Source organism: Lynx rufus, unplaced genomic scaffold (assembly GCF_022079265.1).
Source record: "Lynx rufus isolate CCGP_SWC_20201006 ecotype Redwood Valley unplaced genomic scaffold, mLynRuf1.p SCAF_6, whole genome shotgun sequence".
Lineage (NCBI taxonomy): Eukaryota > Metazoa > Chordata > Mammalia > Carnivora > Felidae > Lynx > Lynx rufus.
The window spans coordinates 8,723,312-8,746,505 of NW_025814878.1; the positions used below are offsets into that span (position 1 = coordinate 8,723,312).

Genomic DNA, 23,194 nt, shown 5'->3' on the forward strand with positions numbered 1-23,194 from the left:
ACAAAGCCTTGATTAGCTTTTATGCTTAAAATGCAGGTAATAATACCTAGTTGAGAGCTTATTGTGAAGATTACATTAGATATTCTATAATGTACTTAGCACACAGTGGCACATAATATGTACTATATAACTAGTTATTATTATTATTATTATTATTGATAATAGAGCCATGATGATTATACCACCAAACCCTGTTCTAGTGGGCTCTCATCCTATTGGATAAAGATTGTCTCTCACTTTGAGTCAGGTTGCCGTGTCTCACATTCTCAAATCACTATACATTGCCACCAAAGAATCCTTCCACAATTAAAATAACATTTGATAGTTTAGTAATAATAATACTAATAATATTTAATAATATATTTGTTAACATATGTTACTCTCTGACCTCCTAAATCTTCAAAAGGAAGAAGTGTGTCCTTATTCCATTTTGCCAAAACAAAACAAAACCCTTGGTCTTAATATTTGCATCTAGATTCCCAAAACCGGTATCCAAATGAGCAGTTTGAAATACTTTTACAAAGCAGTTGAGGATGTCAAAATGCAAATAGTGTGGCGGCTTCAAGTCAAAAAGTGACTGTTGGCCTTTGGGCTAATTTCCATGCATCTATCAACTGTAGAAACCACTATGATGCCAGGTTACGAAGCAGAGGTGGAAAGCCCTGGGTCACCATGGCTTCTCATCCGGTGACTGTGTGACACCTACATGTCCTCCCACACCCACCAGGCTGTTGCCTTTTGTGGTTAGGGTCTGGGGTCCCTCGTTTTGTTAATGAAAGGTTGACTGACAGCTTGTGAACCTTAGGAATTCAAATGTGCCTTTTGGGATACACAAATGATATGTAATTTGCTGCAGCTCTTTCAGTAAAGTATAATGTGCATGGGTGTTAAATTTATTTAGTCAGATTAAAACCTAATATGTAGATTAATTTTGTGATTGTTCTCTCAGTAAACCAAAGGCCTATGAGTTGGATGGACAAAGCAGGCACTAGAGAAATAACAACTTTGATGCCCTTTCATTTTCTTAATGGTAATAGCACAGGCATGAAATATATAAAAAAATCTCGAAAAGCTCAATGTGACATTTAAATGCCTTATATAAAAAGCACTGACTTCGGTGATTGCTTCAAATTGAGCTCTTCTGAAAAGAAACACTTCTCTGTACTTTTGATTTTACTTATAGCTGATTAATGGCCTAAAAGCTATATAATGTTGTTCTTATTGTTTTGTAATGGTTCCTCTCTTTCCTTCTTTTTCTCACTGTTTTAAATACTATTGTTGTGGGTTTCCTTTCCCTGTAGGAACTGTCAGCTTGTCAAGAGAGCTGTAAGAAAACCATGACGCAGATTGAGAAAGGCAGTCAAAATGTTCAAAAGTTCGTGACCTTGAGCAGTGTGTTAAAGCATTTTGATCAGACGAAGCTGCACAGACAGATTGCAGATGCCCACGGTGCTTTCCAGGTAAGCTCTCTCCGTGCTATAGAGACACGAGCCAGGGAAAAATACAAGGAATGAGGACATCTAACCATCACGTGTCATGCTTCCACTCTTGCTAAATGTCTTGCCTACTGAGGTTTGGAACCAATCATTTTACTTGTTTTCTTAATATTCATCAATGTTAAAAAGGAGTTGATTACTCTCATAATGAAATGTATTCCTTCCAAGTGTTTTTTTTTTTTAAAGAAACAATACTCTTTAACAAAATGATGCTTTCAGTAATCTGGAAGCAGCATCACATTATGATTATTTTTTAAATCAAGAATATGGTGAAGAAAATTGGAGACTGGAAGAAACATGTGGAAACCAATAGTCGCTTGATGAAGAAATTTGAAGAGTCTCGAGCAGAGTTGGAGAAGGTGCTACGGATCGCTCAGGAGGGCCTGGAGGAAAAGGGGAACCCAGAAGACCTCCTGAAGAAACATACAGTGAGTTTATCCTTCATGGGGCACTTGAGCTGAGGACATGGACAAGTGGTCTTGGGTGAAAAGTAAAAAGTGTGCTCCGATCTAATACTGAGTGTTTGAGGAGAACAGGGAAGAAGAGGTGAGTTAGGGAGGCAGAAACATTTTAGGTTATGAGATCTAAAGAAAAGGGCAGCAGCAAAAAGAACTTCAAGGGCAACTGATGAGCAGTATTATAATTGGCCATTCCTAAGTCCCTGAGGGAGTAGAGAGTTATAGGATATAGAATTCAGGCTCTCCAAATGACTATTCATTGTTAGGTGAGAAATTTTTACGTAACCAACATAACTCTTTTTAAGAGATAATTTTAGGTGGATGGCTAAGTCTCTGTGCTCATTTCATGAATCCTCCATATTGTAGAATGAACACCACGTGCCTTGAAGTTTGGTAGCTGATCCACAGCTTGTCCTATCGTGAAGCCATCTTCCTGTTAATCATACTCATTTAAGTCATTTCAGTATTAAAAATGTTAGTGATCAACGCCAAGTGGAGATGATGGCCCCTCTGAGAACATGTACTTTGAGTTATTTTCCCTGAAATTCCAGTGGATATTTGTATGAACCACACTACCGCATGATGACTGCAATATATTTGTGACGCAGCTGACTGTGATGTCTGTGACCAGCCAGCATCTCCTTCAGTTTAGACGCGTGGTGCCGTGTGGCACTTTCTGGTTTGAACCACTGTTGTTTCAAAATATCTCCGCGGACATACTCCTGAGTCTGTGTGAGACTTGGTCATGCGTCGATGTGCACACGTGTTGTATTTATCAGCATTGTGTGCCATATATTTATGCATGCACTGGGTGCTTAAGCAACGGGCACTTATTTTCTCACAGTTTGGGTTTGGTGAGGACTCTCTTCCTGGCTTGTAGATGGTCATTCTCACTTTCTTCTCGTAAGACAGAGATAAATAGGGAGCAAGATCTTTGATGTCTCTTCTTATAAGGGCACTAATTCCATCATGAGGGACCCACCCTCATGACCTCATCTCATCACCCCATAGGCCTCATCTCCAAATTTCATTACACTGGGGGTTAGGGGTTCAACATAGGAATCTGGCAGACGTCGGTGGGCACAGTTCTGTCCGTAGCCTGTGGGGTCGTGTGTATTCACCTGGATGTGGATGGAAATGGCTCATAATGAACCAGCAGGGCCTGAGACACATTGCAGCTAGGGTATGAGGAATTGCAAGGCTAAACACTAGTTTCTGTTCTGCTCTTCTGACTTTACCAGAGAGGAATGAAAACTCTATTATAGGGAATCAAGGTTTTTGGCCCCTTGGCCTTCCAGAATATTCTGCCAAATTTGAAAACTGCAAAGATATTTCTTTCTAAAAAATGAAAAGCACTAGTTGAATTTCAGATGTGGTGGCTTCTGACTCATAACTATAGATAATTATAGTTCATTCCTTAAAAAAAAAAATCATAGTTGCCAGCAAGGTTTAAAGAGGGCACTGGCTGGCTAACGGGCTCGTTTTGAGGCGTGACTGCCTGACTGTATGGTGTGTAGATGCTGCCTTTTATTCTGTCTGACACTCGTAACCACCTCCCCCTCCACGCCAGGAATTTTTCAGTCAGCTGGATCAGAGAGTGCTCAATGCTTTCCTGAAAGCTTGCGACGAGCTCACTGACATCCTCCCTGAGCAGGAACAGCAGGGCCTGCAGGAAGCTGTTAGAAAGCTCCATAAACAGTGGAAGGTGAGTCAGGACATAATGGATGCACAGACATAAGTACGTATCATGCATGATGGGACAGAGCATGAGGGGATTAAGGTTCGATTGTAAGAGAAATGTAGAAAGTCATGGAAGGTCACCATAGTTACTTCTCCCACTGAAAAAAACTGAACTTGAATAAAGCATGATAAAGTATGAGAGAATTTTGTTTTTCTCATTTTTTTAGTAGCATCAATTTTATCATATTACTTAAGAGCACTCTTTTTCTTTTCCTGCGTAGGTTTGGGGATAGGAATGACAAGGGCATTTAACTTATTCAGCAACATCAGTAAACCCACTTAAATAAATTATGTTAGAGATACTATAATAACATTTTGCTGTTTTCAAGGATTTTACCATCTGGTTTAGATTGTTACGACCTCAGAAATGTAAATATGAACATTTATTAGTTAAGGACTCAGCAATGAACATAGCATGATCCATTTCCCCAAAGAGCTTCGAGTCCAGTGGGGAAGATAATTAGTTGCAGATAATGAAAGTACAATATATAATAAGTCCCCAAAAGTGTAAGTAATACATATGAAAGCTTTTGTAGAGAGAAGTGGGCCTACTTGGGGAGTGGAAAGGAGTGAATCAAGTAACTAGTTTTGAGCTTGGATTTTAAAGAAGCAGCAGGGGTCTGGGGTACATGGGAGGGAGGAGTAACAGCAACTGGAAGAGGGAGAGAGCAGGAGAGAAAGCACAGAAGTTGGGGATGTAGGGATCCACTTGGCGGGTCTAACCTGAGTGCCCCACACTGGACTCATCACATGGAAGTCGATTTCAGAATCGAAGGCTGTCTTCCCCAGCCTGGAGAAAACCTACTCTAGCAACAGGTTGACCAGTGCTATCACGAGGTCACAGGGAGTGGCGAACTTCATGTGTGTTATATGAAGAAGTCACGGGGTCTGAAAGATAGGCAACCAAAACACTTTCCATCAGGTTTTGTGAATCTCTGGATTTTTTTGTTTTCTCCATCTCAGTAACATAGGCTATAAAATCAGCTCTATGCATAGGAAAAACTCAGTTAAGGACATAATTTTTTACTTGCTAAATTTGAAAATTAAAAAATCCTTAAACCCAAGTTTTCTAATATGTCTTTAAAACTTAAAATATCATAAATGTATTATAGAATAGAGATTCTAAATGAAAGCTGTATTTATTTTATACACACACACATTCACAACATTAAGCTCTCTAGGATATAATCTGGTCTAGTCTTTCCATAGCCCCAGATCATCTTTCTCATCAGTTATCTTAGTATTTTATTTTAAAAGTAACCTTTTAAATACCATAGCATAGGGGTACCTGGGCGGCTCAGTCAGTTAAGTGTCCAACTTCACTTCAGGTCATGATCTAAAGGTCCGTGGGTTCAAGCCCCACGTCAGGCTCTGTGCTGACAGCTCGGAGCCTGGAGCCTGCTTCGGATTCTGTGTCCCCCTCTCTCTGTGCCCCTCCCCTGCTTGTGCTCTGTCTCTCAAAAATAAATAAACATTAAAAAAATTTATAAATACCATAGGATACAAGTTAGCTAAAACTAATAATTGTAAGCCTGAAGGTAATCATATAGCTTATTCTTATATCAGAAAGAACATAAAACATTTCATGTTGCTTGCGTGCTGACTGCCCTGTTTACTTGAGGAATGCTCTAAGGAAAGAGACATGGCAGGTAGTCACAGGTGTGGGCTGTTTCACTCTGGCATTTTTACTAATAAAAGTTTTCTTATCTTCGCCTTTTGTGTAGTGAGTGTAATATAGGTTCTTCCTATCTCACAGGGTCGTTGACAGAATTAAAAAAGACATATGCTGGGGAGAGGGTATGTGGAATCAGGGCGTGATTTAAATTTAGATTCAAATCTAGCTTTTCTACTTACCCTTAGCCTCAGTGGTCTGACCTGTAAAATAGGAATATTAATATTGTGTGAGGCTGTTGTAAAAATTAAATAGAATAATCCCTGTGAAACATGTGCCCCCCAGGCAGAAAGGATTCATTGCGGTCCCAATACTTACTTGGAAGTGTACAAAGCACAATGGCCAGGTGCAGACGATAGTGATTAAATCACATTGGACCCCAAGGGAATATTTTATGGTTTTTGCCACTTCAGTTGAAAATGTGTGTAATCAGAAATGGTATCATATTTTTAAAATATTCCTATGGGATGTAGGACCTTCAAGGAGAAGCCCCATATCATTTGCTTCATCTGAAGATTGATGTGGAGAAGAATAGATTCCTAGCTTCTGTAGAAGAATGCAGAACTGAGCTGGATCGAGAGACCACGCTGGTGCCCCAGGAAGGCAGTGAAAAGATTATTAAGGAGCACAGGGTACGTCTCACACACCCCACGCGCGGGCACGCCAAGTCACATTGTCACCTAAAGGATACAGCCGGTACTTTGGTTTGGGTCTGAAAACACGAAATAGCTTAATTACTTGATACAAGTAGATTAAATGGGAATCTTCTATGAAAATAGGAAAGTACTGTGTGGATCCTCACAGGGATTATATAAACGTTTATTGCTCATTAGATTTTCTTCAGTGACAAAGGTCCTCATCATCTTTGTGAGAAAAGGTTACAGCTTATTGAAGAACTGTGTCTGAAACTCCCCGTCCGGGACCCAGTAAGGAACACACCTGAAACCTGTCACGTGACTCTCAAAGAGCTCAGAGCTGCCATTGACACCACCTACAAGAAGCTCGTGGAAGACCGGGACAAGTGGAAGGACTACACTAGAAGGTAGTTGTGGAACTCTTTCTGGAGGCGGATCTGACCTGTCCTAATACTGTTAATTCCGAGATCAGTGCAAAACAAGTAATGATGCATGTTTTGTCTTCAGCAATAAAGAAAATCAAATCGTGCGATCTTGCCCAGGCTCTTATATAAAAATGCTTCATTTAATAAAAATGGGCGTCAGTCAGAAACAGAGTGAAGCACTTTATTTGTGAGTGACCCAGATGTTATCTCTTTGAAGCGAATTTGCAGTTCCTTGCTCCCCGGTTCCCTCATAGTACTAGAGGGGGGGCCTCTGCCTCTGGGTTTCTGTCTCCATCTGCTGGAGACAGAAGAGGCCAGACCTCAGGTGCTTCCTTCCTCCACGTGCTCAGGCCCTGGGACACATCGTTTTCCTTAGCTGAACTCTATCTACTCTGCCTTCTCTTTCCTCCTATGTGAAAAGTGCCCAGAGGCACCCCTGCCCCAAGCTTCATGGTAAAGGAACAGCTCCTAGAAAATTTGTTACTTGACTTGCTAATCAGTTGATGGTTAAACTTCCATGAATAAAGTCAAAAGAGAAAATGTATTTTAACCACTGGGATATTTTCTCCCTTTAATAAGAAGATACTTGTGTTATTTCAGAATTTCTGAGTTCTCATCTTGGATATCTGCAAAGGAGACACAATTGAAAGGGTTTAAGAATGAGCCCATCGATACCGCCAACCATGGAGAGATTAAACATGCCGTAGAGGTTAGTTCTGGGCCATATTTTGTGACTGGAAAATTTTCACTAATAAGAAAATTAATGGTAGACAAATGATATATTTTTTTTCTTTCTGTAAAAAAATTAAGTTCTCGAAAACTGTCTTAAAAAGAAGTCTCCTCATGTTACTGTAGAGAAGAAGTATGGAGGATTTTCTATTGAATTGTTGTTAGCTTTGAGACTTAGTCATACTCAGGGGTACCTCTAATACATCTTTAGCTAATGGGAAATCTTGAGAGGAAAATTGCATGCGTGGGCACATAACACAGCAGAGATTTAAGAATTGTTGCGGAAAAACAAGAACACTATAGGTTTTTATACATTTTCAGCCATTCCAAAGGCAGCTCACAGAATGAGGGAATTGGGCAAGGTCTCTAAGCATCATTTCTCATGTCACATTCAGTCTGGATCGGATCAGCTCTGTGAGCGTGGGTACAGCCTGATAAACGGAGCCAGCGGACAGAACCTCAAGCCTGAACCCCAGTTCGCATCCTGTGAATGACCACAGCAACCTCCTCCTCCTTAGCATGGCCTATTCTGTCTTATAGGCACACGCCATTGTGCAAATCCTTATCTTTCAGCGTTTTGAGCTCATGCAAGTCACGTAGTAGCTGTTAATGAGAACGTGTTTCCTTTCTATTCCTATCTTCTGAGGTCCACGTTTTTCTAGTAAATTTATAATCCCTGTAAATGCTAGAGATCCTCAATAATGTCATGCTCTACCCATAGGAGGATATCTATATTTGTCATTGGTTGCTATTATATAGTACCAAAAAAAAAATTCACATCTTAGAATGAAGAGATCGCTTGGTTGTGGAACTGGTCATTTTCTGTTTGTGTGAATGTGCCCTGGAAGGTCCTCTGTAGCAGCACCTTGGGTTTCCTCATGCACCCGGAGCGTGTGTAGGAGGGAAAGGCTTCCCAGATCATCCCTCCCACAGTTCCCAGACCTTACAAGGGCCGAGGCCCCAGAATATTTCTGGCCTTGTCCTGGCCAGTAAGCCCTCCCTTCCTGGATTAGAGCTGTGCTCCTATTTGCACATCCTACTATCTGGAGAACTGACTTCAATAAAGTCACAAAAATGAGGCATAGAATCTAAGTCAGTTAAGTTAAAATCAATTTTTAGGGCATCCATAATAATATTCAACAACTAAACTCTTCAAACAAAAAGAAATCAGCTCATTAAAAAAAGGGCTCTTTCAACCTTTTTTCTTTTTCTAAAAATATCATATTCCTTCCAGCTAACAGAAAATAAGATAATATATAATTTCCAATTTTGGTATCACATATTTTTCTATAGTACTTTTAGAGGCATTTTTATTTGTGATCAAAGGAATATCTATAGATATATGACCATCTAGTTATGAACTAAGCATCTAGTTAGCTTTTTGTTATGAGAGGTTCGATTTTACATATCAGATTTTGACATTGGGAAAGTTTTTTGTTTTTTGTTTTTTGTTTTCCTAGCACTTAGGGACTTTCCTTAAAGATGTAAATGAAAAGTGAAATCAGCAGCCACTCTACTGATGAACAAATGCCTGGTTCTCCTACCTCCACCGTATGAACTTTCTTAGGCTGAGTCCTTTCTTGATTCACAATGTATTTTGCTCATCAAAACTGTTCTTTCATTCCAGGAGATCAGAAATGGTGTTACCACAAAGGGCGAGACTCTCAACTGGCTGAAATCCAGACTTAAAATTTTAATTGAAGTTTCTTCTGAGAATGAAGCCCAAAAGCAAGGAGATGAGTTGGCAAAATTATCTAGTTCTTTCAAGGCTCTCATAGCTTTGTTGTCAGAGGTATACCATTTACTCATACTCTAAATAGACAGTTCTGGGTGAGAAATCTGGAAGGCTCTTTTACTTTGGGTTGTGGTTTAAGAAGTAATTATATAAAGTATAGTTGAAACACAGTAGTGAAGATACTTATTCATATGAAGATTGGTGGGGAAGATGTTTGAATTACGGTTGGTGTCATTCTTGGATATGTTAATTCAGAATAATAACCTGTATCTAAAGTATAAAGCTTATCAGATCCACACTTTTTACCCTTACTAAAAGCGTTGGTTCATGGTCAGTTGAAGCTATATTATAGAGGTTAGGTACACAGGCTTGGGAGTTCAACAAACCCAAGGTTAGAATTTAACTCTGATAGTCTGCTTCCTATGTAATCTTGACCTTGTCATTTAACATTTCTGGGCCTTGATTTTCTTTCTTATAAAACCTACTAGTGCCAGGGCGCCTGGGTGGCTCAGTCGGTTAAGCGTCCGACTTCAGCTCAGGTCACGATCTCACGGTCTGTGAGTTCGAGCCCCGCGTTGGGCTCTGGGCTGATGGCTCAGAGCCTGGAGCCTGCTTCTGATTCTGTGTCTCCCTCTCTCTCTCTGCCCCTCCCCCGTTCATGCTCTGTCTCTCTCTGTCTCAAAAATAAATAAACGTTAAAAAAAATTAAAAAATAAAAATAAAAATAAAACCTACTAGTGCCTATACTATTACTATAGCACCTATACTCAGTGCCTGACGGTAAATGCTTAATAACCAATAGTTGATAACAATAAAATATTCCATTTTAACAGACCAGTAAAATCTATTTTATGCAAGACCTACTCATTTGAAATAACTTTTTTTTTAATGTTTATTTGAGAGAGAGCAACAGAGAGACAGAGCGTGAATGGAGGAGGGGCACAGAGAGGGGGAGACACAGAATTTGAAGCAGGCTCCAGGCTCTGAGCTATCAGCACAGAGGCTGATGCAGGTCTCAAATTCACAGACTGCAAGATCATGATCTGAGCTGAAGTCAATGCTCAACCGACTGAGCCACCCAGGCGTCCCAAGAGATACTCATTTTAAACTTCTTATTAATACGTTTCAGTGTTTATATTCCTCTGTGGATTAAAATACACAAACCTATCTCCTTCATTTCTGGTAGGGCCCTTTCTACCCTCAGCAAGAACATTTTCACTGACCAGATTGCCATGCAAGTCTAATGAGTTTGTGCACGCGAAGATAATGTAAGAATGGAAAGTTGAATAGACTGTTACTATTATTTCTTAAAGTCATTTATAAACTTGCATGGAAAAATGATCATCTGGATGGCTTAAAGTTCCCTGATGCTAAAGATTTGGAATTCTCTGTAGATGTCCTTAATCTAATAGTTTGATCAACTAACCTTTTATATTTTCAATGCATGTAGATCTGTTTGAGACTCTAGCAGTGAATTTTCGTAAGCTCAAAATACTCTGAACTGCATGTGATTTTAGTTTTATGTGAAAATTTTGATATTATGTGTCAGTTTTCTTAAGAATTTTTGACTAATTGAAAAGAGTGATAGCATTAGTCAAATTTTGGAACATGAGTTATTTCAATCCTTTTGATAACCATCTTTCATGACAATAGTCTAGTTGGTGCCACTGCCATACTTTAAGTAAAATTCTGACATCATTCTTCTCTATTCTTTCTTTGATAAAGAAGCTGGTAAGGGCAAAAATAATGGTTACAGTTTTAAAAAATAAATATATGTGCCAGTGATCTTTGATCCAAGACCTAACAAATAGTTTTAGTTACATCGATAGATGAGTTTATATTTTGTTCCACCCACACACACACACATAAAACACTTTGGCAGCCTTTAAAATTAGAAATTATCAGTCTCCCTAACACTTTACCAAACCCATTTATTTACTGTATCCTCTAAGTACTCTCATGACATTGCCCATGGGACTTGTAGCAAAAATCTATCTCTAACAAATAGACACATTAATTCTTTGCACACTCATCTACCTTAAACTTCTGCATAGTTTATATTCATACCTTTATATGTTACTTCATCACTAGTAAAAGCAAAGAAAGAATAATGGAAAACATTCATGTTGTTCATGTAAAGATTTATATTAAAAGATGGATTTGACACATTCAGTGCATCCTGTGATTATCAATCCATTTAGCATTTAAATTATTGTTGAACACGAAGTGTTTGTGATTGTCCAATGTAAGGCAAAAAAGGCTGTGGGTAGATTGACAATATGTAATGGTGAATCACTTCTTTCCACAAGAGCTGTGATTTACTGAGATCTGAAGTTTGTGGTTTTCATGGGTCTTATTGCTTTGTTTGAAAAATAGCACACTCAGGTTACCTGGGCCAAACTCAGAGCAGAAGCAGGTCAAAGAAAAAGATAAATTAGAGAAAGAGAAACCGAAAGCTTCTGTGGAACACAAATGGTACACAACGTGAAAATCTTAGTGAAGCTGGAGAACGACTGGCTTGGAAAAGAAAAGATGCTGGTGACACTGAACTAGAGGAAGCAGAAATTAGACAGAAGAGAAAGCTTAAAATTTAGGAAAAAGAATTCACTACATAGCCACAAAATTAGAACTTATGTTATGGTTATGTAAAAATACTGGAATTGCATTTTCAATAAATATTCTTTTAATACCCCCCCCCAAACTTTTTCTCTAATTACTTTGAATAGGGTGGATTCAACTTTTTTATAATGCACTTTTATAACTTATAATTGGATTTCAGTCATGGGATTGTAATCAAAGGGATCCAGGAGATAATAGCTACAATATACCCACTTTTGTCATCCTGCCTCAATTGCCAGGTTGAGTGGGCACAGAGCCCACCTCAAATGAGGCTTGCAATTCACATGTCAGTTTACTAATAACTAAATAAACCTCAAAAGTATATGAAAGAATAAAAGTTAGAGATCTGTGTATATATTTTAAGTTCTTGAGATAGACTTTACATGTATTCTTAAAATCTTTAAGATTACATGAGCATCATATGAGTTACAATTTTTCATGAAAATCTAGGTTGAAAAGATGTTAAGCAACTTTGGGGACTGTGTCCAGTACAAAGAAATAGTCAAAAGTTCCCTTGGAGAGTTGATTTCTGACTCTAAAGAAGTCCAGGAGCAAGCTGAGAAGATCTTGGACACTGAAAATCTGTTTGAAGCACAGCAATTACTTCTTCATCACCAGGTAGGACGCGCTTTATCCAAGGCACTTATGTGAAGTTCATTAGTCACTGACAGAGCCAGAGAGATCAAGGGAAATGTACGTCCACAGGATGAGGGCAAAGGGAAGGGGGTGCAGGAAGGAATCCACTTGAATGGTTAAAAAAAACAAAACAAAACAGAAACTTGATACCTCTGTTCTCTGTCCAGTATTAGCCATTTCAGAAGAGCCTGCAAGATAAATTCCTAGCCCAAGTGATTGAATGATATCAAAAAGTTCAAGGAATATTATAGAGAGAAAGCTGATTGAGTGAGTTATGAAAACGTTAATAAAACTTGCTCACTTGTCCTTTTCGTAACAGAGAAGGAAAGCATAGAGATAAAGTGCTTCATATTTAAGATCACTGTTCTTTGTCATAAGGTTAAAATCCTGCTCTTCAATTTACAACTTTGAATACATCTCAGTTTGGAAAATTATAAAGCACATGAAGTACCAGACTTTTCAGAATAGTATCTTCTTATGAAGGATTAGAACTGGAAGTAAAGAAATTCTGGTACATGTATTGATAATAAACAATTTGAGCCAACTTACTTGCCAAACTCAATATAAGTAGAAGAATGATTCAAATCAAATATTTTAATAACAAAATTCTGGCTAACTTAACGTATAGCAAAATGTTAGCTAATTTTATATATGATAATATATAAACATGGAAGTTGCATTAAGAGTGTGTGTGTGTATATATATATATATATATATGAACATGTAAAACTGCAGTCTCTAGGCTTTATAGACTTATTTAATAATTATAAAAAGGCTGTGAGCACAAGAAAACATAATGCTTGGTATTACACTAGTCTCAATCATGGTAAAAGTTGTGTTTGAGTGTCAGTTTAAGTCAGAGAAATGTGAGATTACAGATATTTACATTAATATTTCAAAACTGTTCACATTTCTTGGATCACATGCTTGGATATATGCCTTTGTTTACTTTGTGAAAATTCATAAGCTATGGATTTGAGGTTTGTACATTATACTTCAATAAAAAGTTTATTTTAAAACAGCTTTCCCAAAATATCTCGGCAGGTTTATCAATCTGAATATACCCCAGAGTTAAATCTCTTAATGTCAGCATTTTTACAGCATTAATGACTTAAAAAAATTAGGGTTGAGACTTTGTGATTTGGGGCAAAAAATAATTCTTTAAGGAGAATAAGGTCAAATGAATAGTTTCACCAAATTCCTTCCGGAGGAAAGGGCCCGCCTTCTACACAAAATGTGAAATGTTTAAATTTGTCCGCAGTTAAAACACCCAAGACCAAATTAATTGTATTGTTTATCATTAAGAACACAAAATATTTACAAATAATGTCCATTTTGATCAACATAGAGTCCCCATTGCCATTTTAACTGTTCAAGTTCACTTTTGAAATACAGTTTGGCCCCACACTGCCGAGAGGTTTTACCTTTCTGTACCTCTGCTAGAGTGCTGGTGTTTCTGTCCCTGCTTAGCCGCCCAGTGAGTAACATTTATCCCCATCTGTTGAACAAATGCTTCCAGCAAAAGACAAAGAGGATTTCTGCGAAGAAGAGAGACGTGCAGCAGCAGATAGCACAGGCTCAGCAGGGAGAAGGTGGGATGCCCGGCCAAGTCCGGGACGAGCTGCGGAAGCTGGAGAGCACCCTGGACAGCATGGAGCACAGCAGGGAGAAGCAGGAACGCCGCATCCAGGTAGGAGACCGGAAGTCTAGGGCGGTGTTAACTTCCGGGTCACAGGTGATGTCTCCTTCTAGTGGGAGCGAACGTTTGTTCCCGCCTCTGATGTTCCAGGGCCGTGTTAAGTTTTTAACATGAGTTATCTCTCTTAATCGTCACATTAACCTTATTAGATGGGTATTAGAATTAGCACATTTTGCCCACATGGAAGCTTAAAAAGAAAGGGATTGAGGACTTTCACAAAAGTCACAGAGCCGCGATCAGTAACAAAGCCAGAATTTTAATCCACACTTGTCCGAATCCAGGAATTAACACTGGATCGTTTCACTTTTCTGTGCAGTCCAGCAGCCATATGTTTATGCTTTGTTGTGATCTTGACACTTTTAAAAAGTTTCTGAAGAGTTGCTATCTGCTCATTCACTACCCCACTCCCCTCTCTTCTCTTTCTCCCTATTATTTTTCTTTTTTTGAAAGAGACTGGGAGGCTCTCTTTTCCTTTATCCCTTATCTGCATTTTGAGCAATATCCTTAGATTCATAGGACTTTACAGCTGGTAGAAAACTCAGGGTGCTAGTCTACACATCCGATTTTTGTAGGTGAATTGAGACTCAGAGTGAAATTCTTATAGGAGACATTAAGATCATCTTTGTTCAGCATAACCGCATGAAATATGAAGAGAATTAACTGGAAGTTGACAGCCTAACAAATGAATGGAAATGTGAACAGTATTTTGTGACATGCTTTGATAATCCATAACATGATATGTTTATTTTTTTTCAAATTTAGGTCACATTAAGAAAGTGGGAGCGATTTGAAACAAACAAAGAGACAGTGGTCAGATACCTTTTTCAAACAGGTTCCAGCCATGAGCGCTTTTTGAGTTTTAGCAGTTTGGAAAGTTTATCTTCAGAATTGGAACAGACAAAGGTATATCAATATGACTATGCAATCCCATGGTACTCATTATTCAGAAGAAAAGCTGTGTTTCTATTCCTTGTTACTATTAATTATTATAATTATTCATGTAATCAGTACTTATTGTTGACCTTCCACTCTTCAACACACTGGTCAAGTTGCTTTGGGAAATGAAAACATAATATTTAAACATCAAGAACTAAGAGAAAGTTTTCACTGAAGTGGGAAATGGGTCGTTCCCTCACAGGCGGATACATTTAGAAAAAATCTCTCTGAAGGCAATAATATTTGTAACTGAAACTTGAAGGGCAAGTAAGACATAGAAAAGCAAAGCGTGGGACTGCAAATAAGCATTCTTCTAATGGGAAATGGCAGAAATATAAGTGTATGGAAATTCGGTTTTAAAGCAGAAAGGCGCAAGTACAATTGTAATGGAAAGTTGACTATATCACAAAGACACGTGAAGGTCTAAAGCATTACTTGCTAGGCAACATGGAGCCCTTAAAGGTTTTTAAGAAAGAGAGCCACGTGATCAGAGCCGTACTTTAGGGAGATGCATTTTTAAGTGTTTTTAAGAAAATTGAAAGGGTGTAAGACTGGTGTCATGAGATCCAATTAGAAAGTTATTGCGTGTGCGTATTAACATGAACATGAGTCAGGGTAATGGAGATGGCAGTGGTAATGGACGCAAGAGACAGAGAGTAAAGGAAAAGATGAGGATCCCCAAGGTTCTGAGCCTAACAAACGCAATGAGAGTGAGACAGGAACTTGAAGGAGTAGCTGTCAGTTGAGGAAGATGACTGACACAGTTTAGGACAGACTGAGGTTGAGGCTCCAGTGGGACATCCAACAGAGAATATTTAGTGGGTGTGCTTCATGAGATCAAGCCTATAAGCTCAAATACCTTAGATGCTCAGAGTAGACCAATAAATTGTAGGAAGTATTTAGAGAGTTGTACGGGCTCTTTCGGTCTTTTTGCACATGTTTTGGGTTAATAGAATGACTGAGTTAGTAAAGAAATGTGTTAGCCAATGTATAAGAAAGAAGACTCATGTTCTTTGGTTAATAACAAGTAATCCCTGTGCTTCTTTTCTCTTACCAGAAAGGGCTTCTGTGTCTCTCATACTGCCAATTTTGTATTATTTCTTGTATCATTAACTCACTGAGGAGTTTAAAGTCTTATAAAGCCACAGATTTTTTCAATTCTGTATTATTTTCATCAGCCATTTAAAGAGAACATCACTTTTAATTTTAATTTTTAATTTTAATTATTTTATATATTAAAACTATATCAGGTATCTTTTATAAATACAAACAGATTCTGGGGGTTAATTATCATGGAGGTGTTTTGCCCAGATTCCATCCAGCACTTCTGATACCCTGTGGCTCTAATTCCTTTGAATTTGTGTATCAGCGGTAGATGAAACAAGTATAACCTTTTTAGTGTTATTATTAAAATTTTCCTTAGCCAGTAATGGTTTGGGATTGATTTAATAATGTGAGTTAACATTTATTGAATGTATACACATGCTTGTCTAATCACTTGATGTTTACCATCTTTAATCTACAAAACAGTCCTGAGAAATAGGTATCATTTTGAGTCCTGTTGGATAAATGAGGAAATACAAGGAACAAAGGTGTTAATGATTTTGTCCAAGATCTCAGGATTACTAACTGGTAAGGTTGGGAATCAAACCTCAGAAGTCTGAGTCCAGAGAATAAACCTTTAGCTACTAGATTTTTCATTGAAAAACTGAGCTACTTTACTGTTGATATGTGCTGTTACACAAACACGTCATCTAGAATAATTGTCCTCCACTTCTTTGCTCACTTGACATTGTTAATACAGCGTTCATTCCAGTTGTAGCCCTTGAGTGGTTGTGCTAAAGAACTTGAGTGCTTTCTGTCCACCAGCGTGTGGTAGGGAGTTCACAGCAATACCATGTTTATTCTTCACAGCAAGGCTTTACTGATGAGGAAATGAAAATTCAGAGTTCTGTGACTCAAGATCACATGGCTAGTGAAGGATAGAGCGTGGTTTCAACTCCAGACCTGACTGACTCCGGAGTCTGTCCTTTCCTGCTGTATCCTACTGCCACTCATATGTTTTCTTCTTAGGACTTAGAGATATAGCCTTATAACATTATTCTATTTTGGCTTAATTTGGTTTCAGTCAACATCGTTCTGTCCTTTGGATTCCTCCTCTGTATTGTTCTTTCCCAATGCATAGCTCCTACAGAAGGCTCTCAGATGGAGGGCATGTAAGCATTTGCAAACATAATTCCACTTTCTCCATGATTTTTCCTGGGCTCTGGGAATCACCAGGAGGGGGAGGGATACTATTTTATAGTTTTGATTCTGTTCTTGGGATTCTGAGAGATTATGATGGAATTCACAGTCTTCACAACTGAATCTACCTGACTGTAAGTTCATGTATAGCCACAGTAGATGCTTATAACCACAGAATTTAATGTGACATTAGCGAATACCAATTTTTAGGATATTATGTCTCTCTGCCATAAAAAGGAAGTTGTACTTACCCATTTTTATTGTCTCAAATTGCTGGGTATCTCTCTGAAGGAATGTTGATATTTCTATGAGGACTTTAAGCCTTTCAAGCATGAAGATACAATAGTATTATGTAGTAACTATCTTACGTGGCATTATGTAATAATTCTAGGAGGATGTCTGTGGGAAGAGGTGGCTATCAGAAGTCTTACCTTTGAACATTATTTACATCAGATTTCTTCATTACCTATTTTGGAGGAGGGGAGTTTATGATCAAAATGAAAACCTCCTGTGAGCTTCTCTTACATGAGAAGAAATGAGACACTAGTTTTTTCACACAAGATTTTTTTCACACAAGATTATCTCTGGGATTAGCTTTGCTATTCAGTTTTCAATACATTTACCTGACAGAATTCAGGTAACAGCTCAAATTTACCAGTGCCTCCACCATATTAAATTAATTTTTATATTGAAGTGGTTTGCTGTTAATGAAAATCAGTGTGTGAATTTTTAAACCATGTGCCACGCACTTCAAAATGAAATTGCTAATAAAATGCTAACAGTAACTTGACAAGAAAACCATTACTATCTGAATTTTATATGAAAGCCTGAAAAATAATTCACCGAAGTCAAACAACTAGTAATTAGCAAATCCAGAGTTCTACTCCAGGTTTGACTGGCTCAGAACTTAACTTCTTTTCATCGCATAGTGTGTGGGTATGTAGTCAATAAGATTTAACAGCATTAAGATCAGATTATCTCTCTTTTCAGGGAATTAGTTAACAAAATGTTTCTTTATGGGAAAGTATCAGTGATACACCATATTGACTAAAATAGTCTTTAGTTAAATAAATATTTATATTAATTGGCCTAGAACTCTCTTATCTCTAAGACTGAAAAAATCAGTCACTATTGATCATTGCCTGAACGGAGCCCATAATACACTAACATATTGGTGGGTAAGTTAGTTATTATAATGCGGCTTAAATTCTAAGCAATAAACCCAAACCAGGAAACAATGGAAAACATTCTTGTGAGAATTGTTGGATAATTATGAAGGTAGATATTTGACTGTGTATATAAAATGAAAATAATTTAGTGAAGTGTCTATTCTGGCCATGATGAAAATAAGTCGGGTCTTATTGCTAAGAATATTATATTCTAACACTCATACATGTATGAATCCATCTATCCATCCATCTATTCTGGTAGAGATTCTGCAAGGATGTGCAATTTATTTGAGGGTAGAATTTAATAGCAGATGCCTTCCTAACAATTATATTATCTTTTACTAGGAGTTTTCTAAACGAACAGAAGGTATTGCAGTCCAGGCTGAGAATCTTGTGAAGGAAGCTTCCGAGATACCACTTGGGCCCAAGAATAAGCAGCTGCTTCAGCAGCAGGCCAAGACAATCAAAGAGCAAGTCAAAAAATTAGAAGACACACTTGAAGAAGAGTATGTGCTTGACAAGTCCTAAACTTTCTTCTCTGAGATAAAGTTTCATACAGCCTTTCCTGTATATTGTATTCAAAATATTCTTTTAAAATCTCAAAGTGTCTGTGTATTTCAGCATGTTTTGAGGAAGCAACTCACAGTTCAAAAGGAAGTGTCACCAAGACAGAAAACCATCATCTATATAATAGAGCAGAAAAAGTATGAGGGATGTGGTTTTGGCATTGTAAACTGATCTTGTTCATGAGAAAGCCATATCTATTAAATTCTGTGGCCTTCGTACAATTTCAAAAAAAGAACCAGTATTTAAGATAATTTTTGTACTGCATTATTCTGCTGTCACCAGTGAGGAAGAAGAAGAGACACTTTTGTTGTGTAAATGCTAGGCTTAAATATAGGTAACACAGACCAAGTGTCTCCATCTCCAAGAAGTTTCCAGAGCTTGTTTACAATGCCTCAATATTTGAATTGTCACTGATTGATATACTATTTCCAAAACTCAACTTCAAAAATTTATTTTACTTTTAAACATTTAATATTGCCTATGGTATGCTATTATGTACAAAATAAACACACAAAAAATCTGGAGGGGGAAAATGTGTGAAGATACGGCCAACGTTCCTCAAAATAATATGGCTGCATATTTTTATTCAAAGTTCTTTACTGGCAGATCACGAACACCTATTATTCTTAAGATAGAGGACATAATTTCTAAGGTGAATTTTAATATGTGAAACTTGTTTTGAATACTAGTAACACTTGAAATTAACATTGTACATCTGCCTAAACTTTAAAATTTGTTAGATAGTCTAAAGGAAATTAGGACTTAAAACTTTGAGAACTTTATTTTAAATACTATCCATCAAGTTATGGAAAAAAATGAAACTTAGAGTTTGTTAGAAAAGAAGCTACTTTTATTAGAAATGCCCATTTGAATCTGTCTCATATGACAACTTGCAACATAACTTAGTTTGCATTACCTGTACTGATGAGAGCATTAGGCACATCCAGGGTATACATTTGAGACTGCAATATTATTTAATTTGACATTCAATGATGCCATTGCATTCTTCTTGATGTCTTCAAGTGCCTTTTGGTAAACAGGGAAATTCTTTCAGTTTTTTTTTTTAACCCAAGGACTTATCCGTTTAATGATACACTGTTAGTTTCTTAGTCTTTTTTCTAAACTAAAAGCCATAATCACATGATTATATACGCATAGCTAATACAAACTGAATATCTATAGTTGAAATTTTGTTCACTAGATTTATAAGAAATAAAACCCAAATTTTCTAAAAGCAGTTAGGGTGCTCATGTACAAGAATGTATAAGAGTCTTTTGGAATCAAGACTGTACAAACGTCTAAGAATAGCTACAAATCATTATAGATTATAAATTGCAGGTTTAACTCTAATGATAAAACAGTTCCTGCAAGGCAGCATGAGATTCAGATTAAAAGCTCTATCTTGATTCATAAAGATGCATTTTATAAAGATCTTTGAGTATAGAGCATCCTTGCAGATCTCTTCTCTAAGAGCAAAAGGAGCTTGTCCACAAAATCCAGACTGCTAAAAGGCTCTGTGCACTGGAATCTATGTGGGCGGCTTATTGAAAGTCCTGGCAGCTACTGGTCATGTGTAGAGTTTACCTAGATTATACCTGGATTCAAACCCCTTTGGACCCAGCAATATTTTGTTCGAAGCACAGTTCCTTTCATAACATAGTGTAGATACTACCTCGTTAAATGCTCATTCTCAGAGGAGATAGATAGGAAGACATGAGGACCTTGTACTCGGGTCGAATGTGCATTTTTTTCCTGTTCCAATAGTTTCAACTTGGACATGGTCACAAGTGTCTTCACTCTCTTTTCATCTGGTAATTTAAAGGAAACTGTATTGTTGTTTTCTATTAAAATACTGCATTTTCTTTACTTAATTTGGTTAATTTTAGTATTAAAACCATGGAAATGGTGAAAAACAAGTGGGATCATTTTGGCAATAATTTTGAGACCCTGTCCGTCTGGATAACTGAGAAAGAAAAAGAACTCAATGCCTTGGAAACTTCATCATCTGCCATGGACATGCAAATCAACCAGATTAAGGTGACCTGATCACACGTTACGTTTATAATCCATGTCTAGCTTTTAAGAACTCCTTTCTTACATTTCATCAAATGCTAGTGGCCCCACGACAAATCTCTCATTGCTATGTGACTCTATTAAAATTCAATTCACACAAAATGATGAGCTAAGAGGTCTTGATTGATACTGGGCAGCACTTTATAGTTGGAATTATGTATTACTATTTTCTGACTTATGCATTCAAAGTCAGCATTGTGTGCAATATCATTAAAATGTTTTTATGGTTACATTATTCTTTTCCTTGATTTTGAATTAACCCCACTGGAGTGTTCTGTTGATTCACTTATACAACATGAAATGTATTCATCATTTACAACTGTACTTTGTAAGTATTGTTCCAAATGTCTAGCTCAAGTATTAGTGGCAATTACCCTCCCAAACCACAAGGAGGAGAAATGACTTTCTGTAGGTGAAACAATCAGACTCTACTGCTCTAATGCTTTCATGTATGAAGGGCTTTGGGCACAAACTGAGATGCCCTGATACTTTAGCTCTCCCAGCTCTAAAATAACCATGTGCATAGACTGTCATTATTCACTTCATTCAAATAGTTTAAGAAGAAAAGGACTGAAAGTCGTGAATTCTCTGTCTTTGATGCATTTTTTACACGACACACTTACAGATTGCAGCCACTTCTTTTTCTATCTAATCTCATGTTTTTGGAAGGGGAAAACCCACTGCCATTTCATTCAATTAAAAATAGTAATATAAATACCAAGGTATTTCACAGTGTGGCTCAGAACAAGTCATTCCCGTGTGCGCTGCGGAAGGGTGCGATGGTGCTTAGCTAAGCTTACATTACCGTGCAGATTATCCTGGTTTATCACACATCTTTTGCACTCAAGGCTATGTGGAATCTGGTGTATGGAATCTGTTAATGTCTTGTGTGGTGGTATACTAGGGAAAATAGATGCCAATCCACTAAGAAGTATTCATGAAATATGTTTAATATCTAAGGCTGTTTTTAAAAGTTATCATTTAACCCTTTCACTACATCCTAAGAAAACAAAGAATAGCACATTTAAATAGTTTTATCAAAAATTTTCTTTCAAAAATTTTTGACATACCCTTTTTAATTTGTTTATTCTTGCCATAATTCATTTTATTGTTATTTCAACCTTAATTCATTTCCAGGACTTCTGAACTATATCAATGATCAAATGTCATCACCTCTTTACTCTTTGGGAAATAAAATGATTACACATTTTATTTTTAAATATATAAACATTCAATTGTAGATTTCCATGTTGTTAGATTAAAAAGACATTTTAATATTCCAATATGGTATTTTGGAAACTGTCTAAAATGTATCAAATGAATATGAATAATAGAAAAAAGTTTTTGCTAGAAATAAGCAAAGATGGTGTGGAATACATTCGTACTGTGGATTTAGGCTAATAGGTTCACTTTCTGTTTCCAAACCAAAGATGATATAGGAAATATTAGAAATAAGGTAACACGTCATAGCATTTCACTTGAAAACAACCTTAGGGTTAAACTTTATGAAGTATTTGCATTGTCACAAGGGTATTTATCTAGAAGCCCACTTTTATGTTTCATTACATGCTATTCTAAATTGACTGATTTTCCTATTCTTAGTTGATAATTTACAAAAGATACACTGGGTCCATCTTCCATCTACCCTTTTTGGATTAGAATCCAACAGTATGATTACATAGTTTGCATTTATGAATTTGTTGGTGACACGTATTACTCTAAAATCTAAGAACTTCAGTCTTAATGAAGATTGCTTCACTGAGACACCCAAAACCCTTTTTGGCACCTAGGGGACGTAAATACATATTTGTTGAATTTATGAGTAATTTTTCTACAACATATCACCTTGAAAAACAGCAAAACAAAGAAAGGTTGTGTTCATGTTCAAATAACAAATCTCTATTAGAGATACCGCTGTAGTTATGCATATGAAAAATAAAAATAAGTAAGTGATGAGCACCTGGCACTAATCTGATGTAAATTATTCCTGATTGTCTCATCTAGGCAAGTTATTTCTGACTGTTGTCTCATGTAGACATAAGTCACACATTTTTTTTTTTCCCTAGGGTAGTTGTATTCTCCATTTAACTTACTTGAAACTGAGACTTGTCTGAAGTTTTGGCTTTATTTGTTTGGAAGATTTGGCTCTTTTTCTCAGAGGAATCATGTTCATTCTCTTACGCATAAATAAGCCTCTATGTATATGATAGACATATTTCCTTCCCGCACCCACATCCTTAGTGGCCATCAGTGCTTTTCACGTGTTAGCAAACACATAAAGGATCGTCCCGCTCCAAATGGGAATTATAGTCTAGGTGCTTCACTGTAGAGGCCACAGCTAATGGATAAGGCAGTGGTTCA

The 23,194-nt window shown here is 37.2% G+C and overlaps 1 protein-coding gene across 2 annotated transcripts in view; it reads left to right on the top strand.

Annotated features, from left to right (window-relative positions):
* Positions 1-23,194, top strand: part of SYNE1 (spectrin repeat containing nuclear envelope protein 1) — a 473,246-nt gene that overhangs the window by 173,890 nt on the left and 276,162 nt on the right. For both annotated transcript variants that reach the window (XM_047102923.1, XM_047102922.1), the window contains exons 21-32: positions 1,302-1,460; positions 1,760-1,924; positions 3,525-3,659; positions 5,840-5,998; positions 6,200-6,408; positions 7,027-7,135; positions 8,783-8,947; positions 11,960-12,127; positions 13,665-13,835; positions 14,607-14,747; positions 18,539-18,699; positions 20,647-20,797. In XM_047102923.1, coding sequence (XP_046958879.1) covers positions 1,302-1,460; positions 1,760-1,924; positions 3,525-3,659; positions 5,840-5,998; positions 6,200-6,408; positions 7,027-7,135; positions 8,783-8,947; positions 11,960-12,127; positions 13,665-13,835; positions 14,607-14,747; positions 18,539-18,699; positions 20,647-20,797 — 1,893 coding nt within the window. The remainder of the gene's footprint in view (positions 1-1,301; positions 1,461-1,759; positions 1,925-3,524; positions 3,660-5,839; positions 5,999-6,199; positions 6,409-7,026; positions 7,136-8,782; positions 8,948-11,959; positions 12,128-13,664; positions 13,836-14,606; positions 14,748-18,538; positions 18,700-20,646; positions 20,798-23,194) is intronic.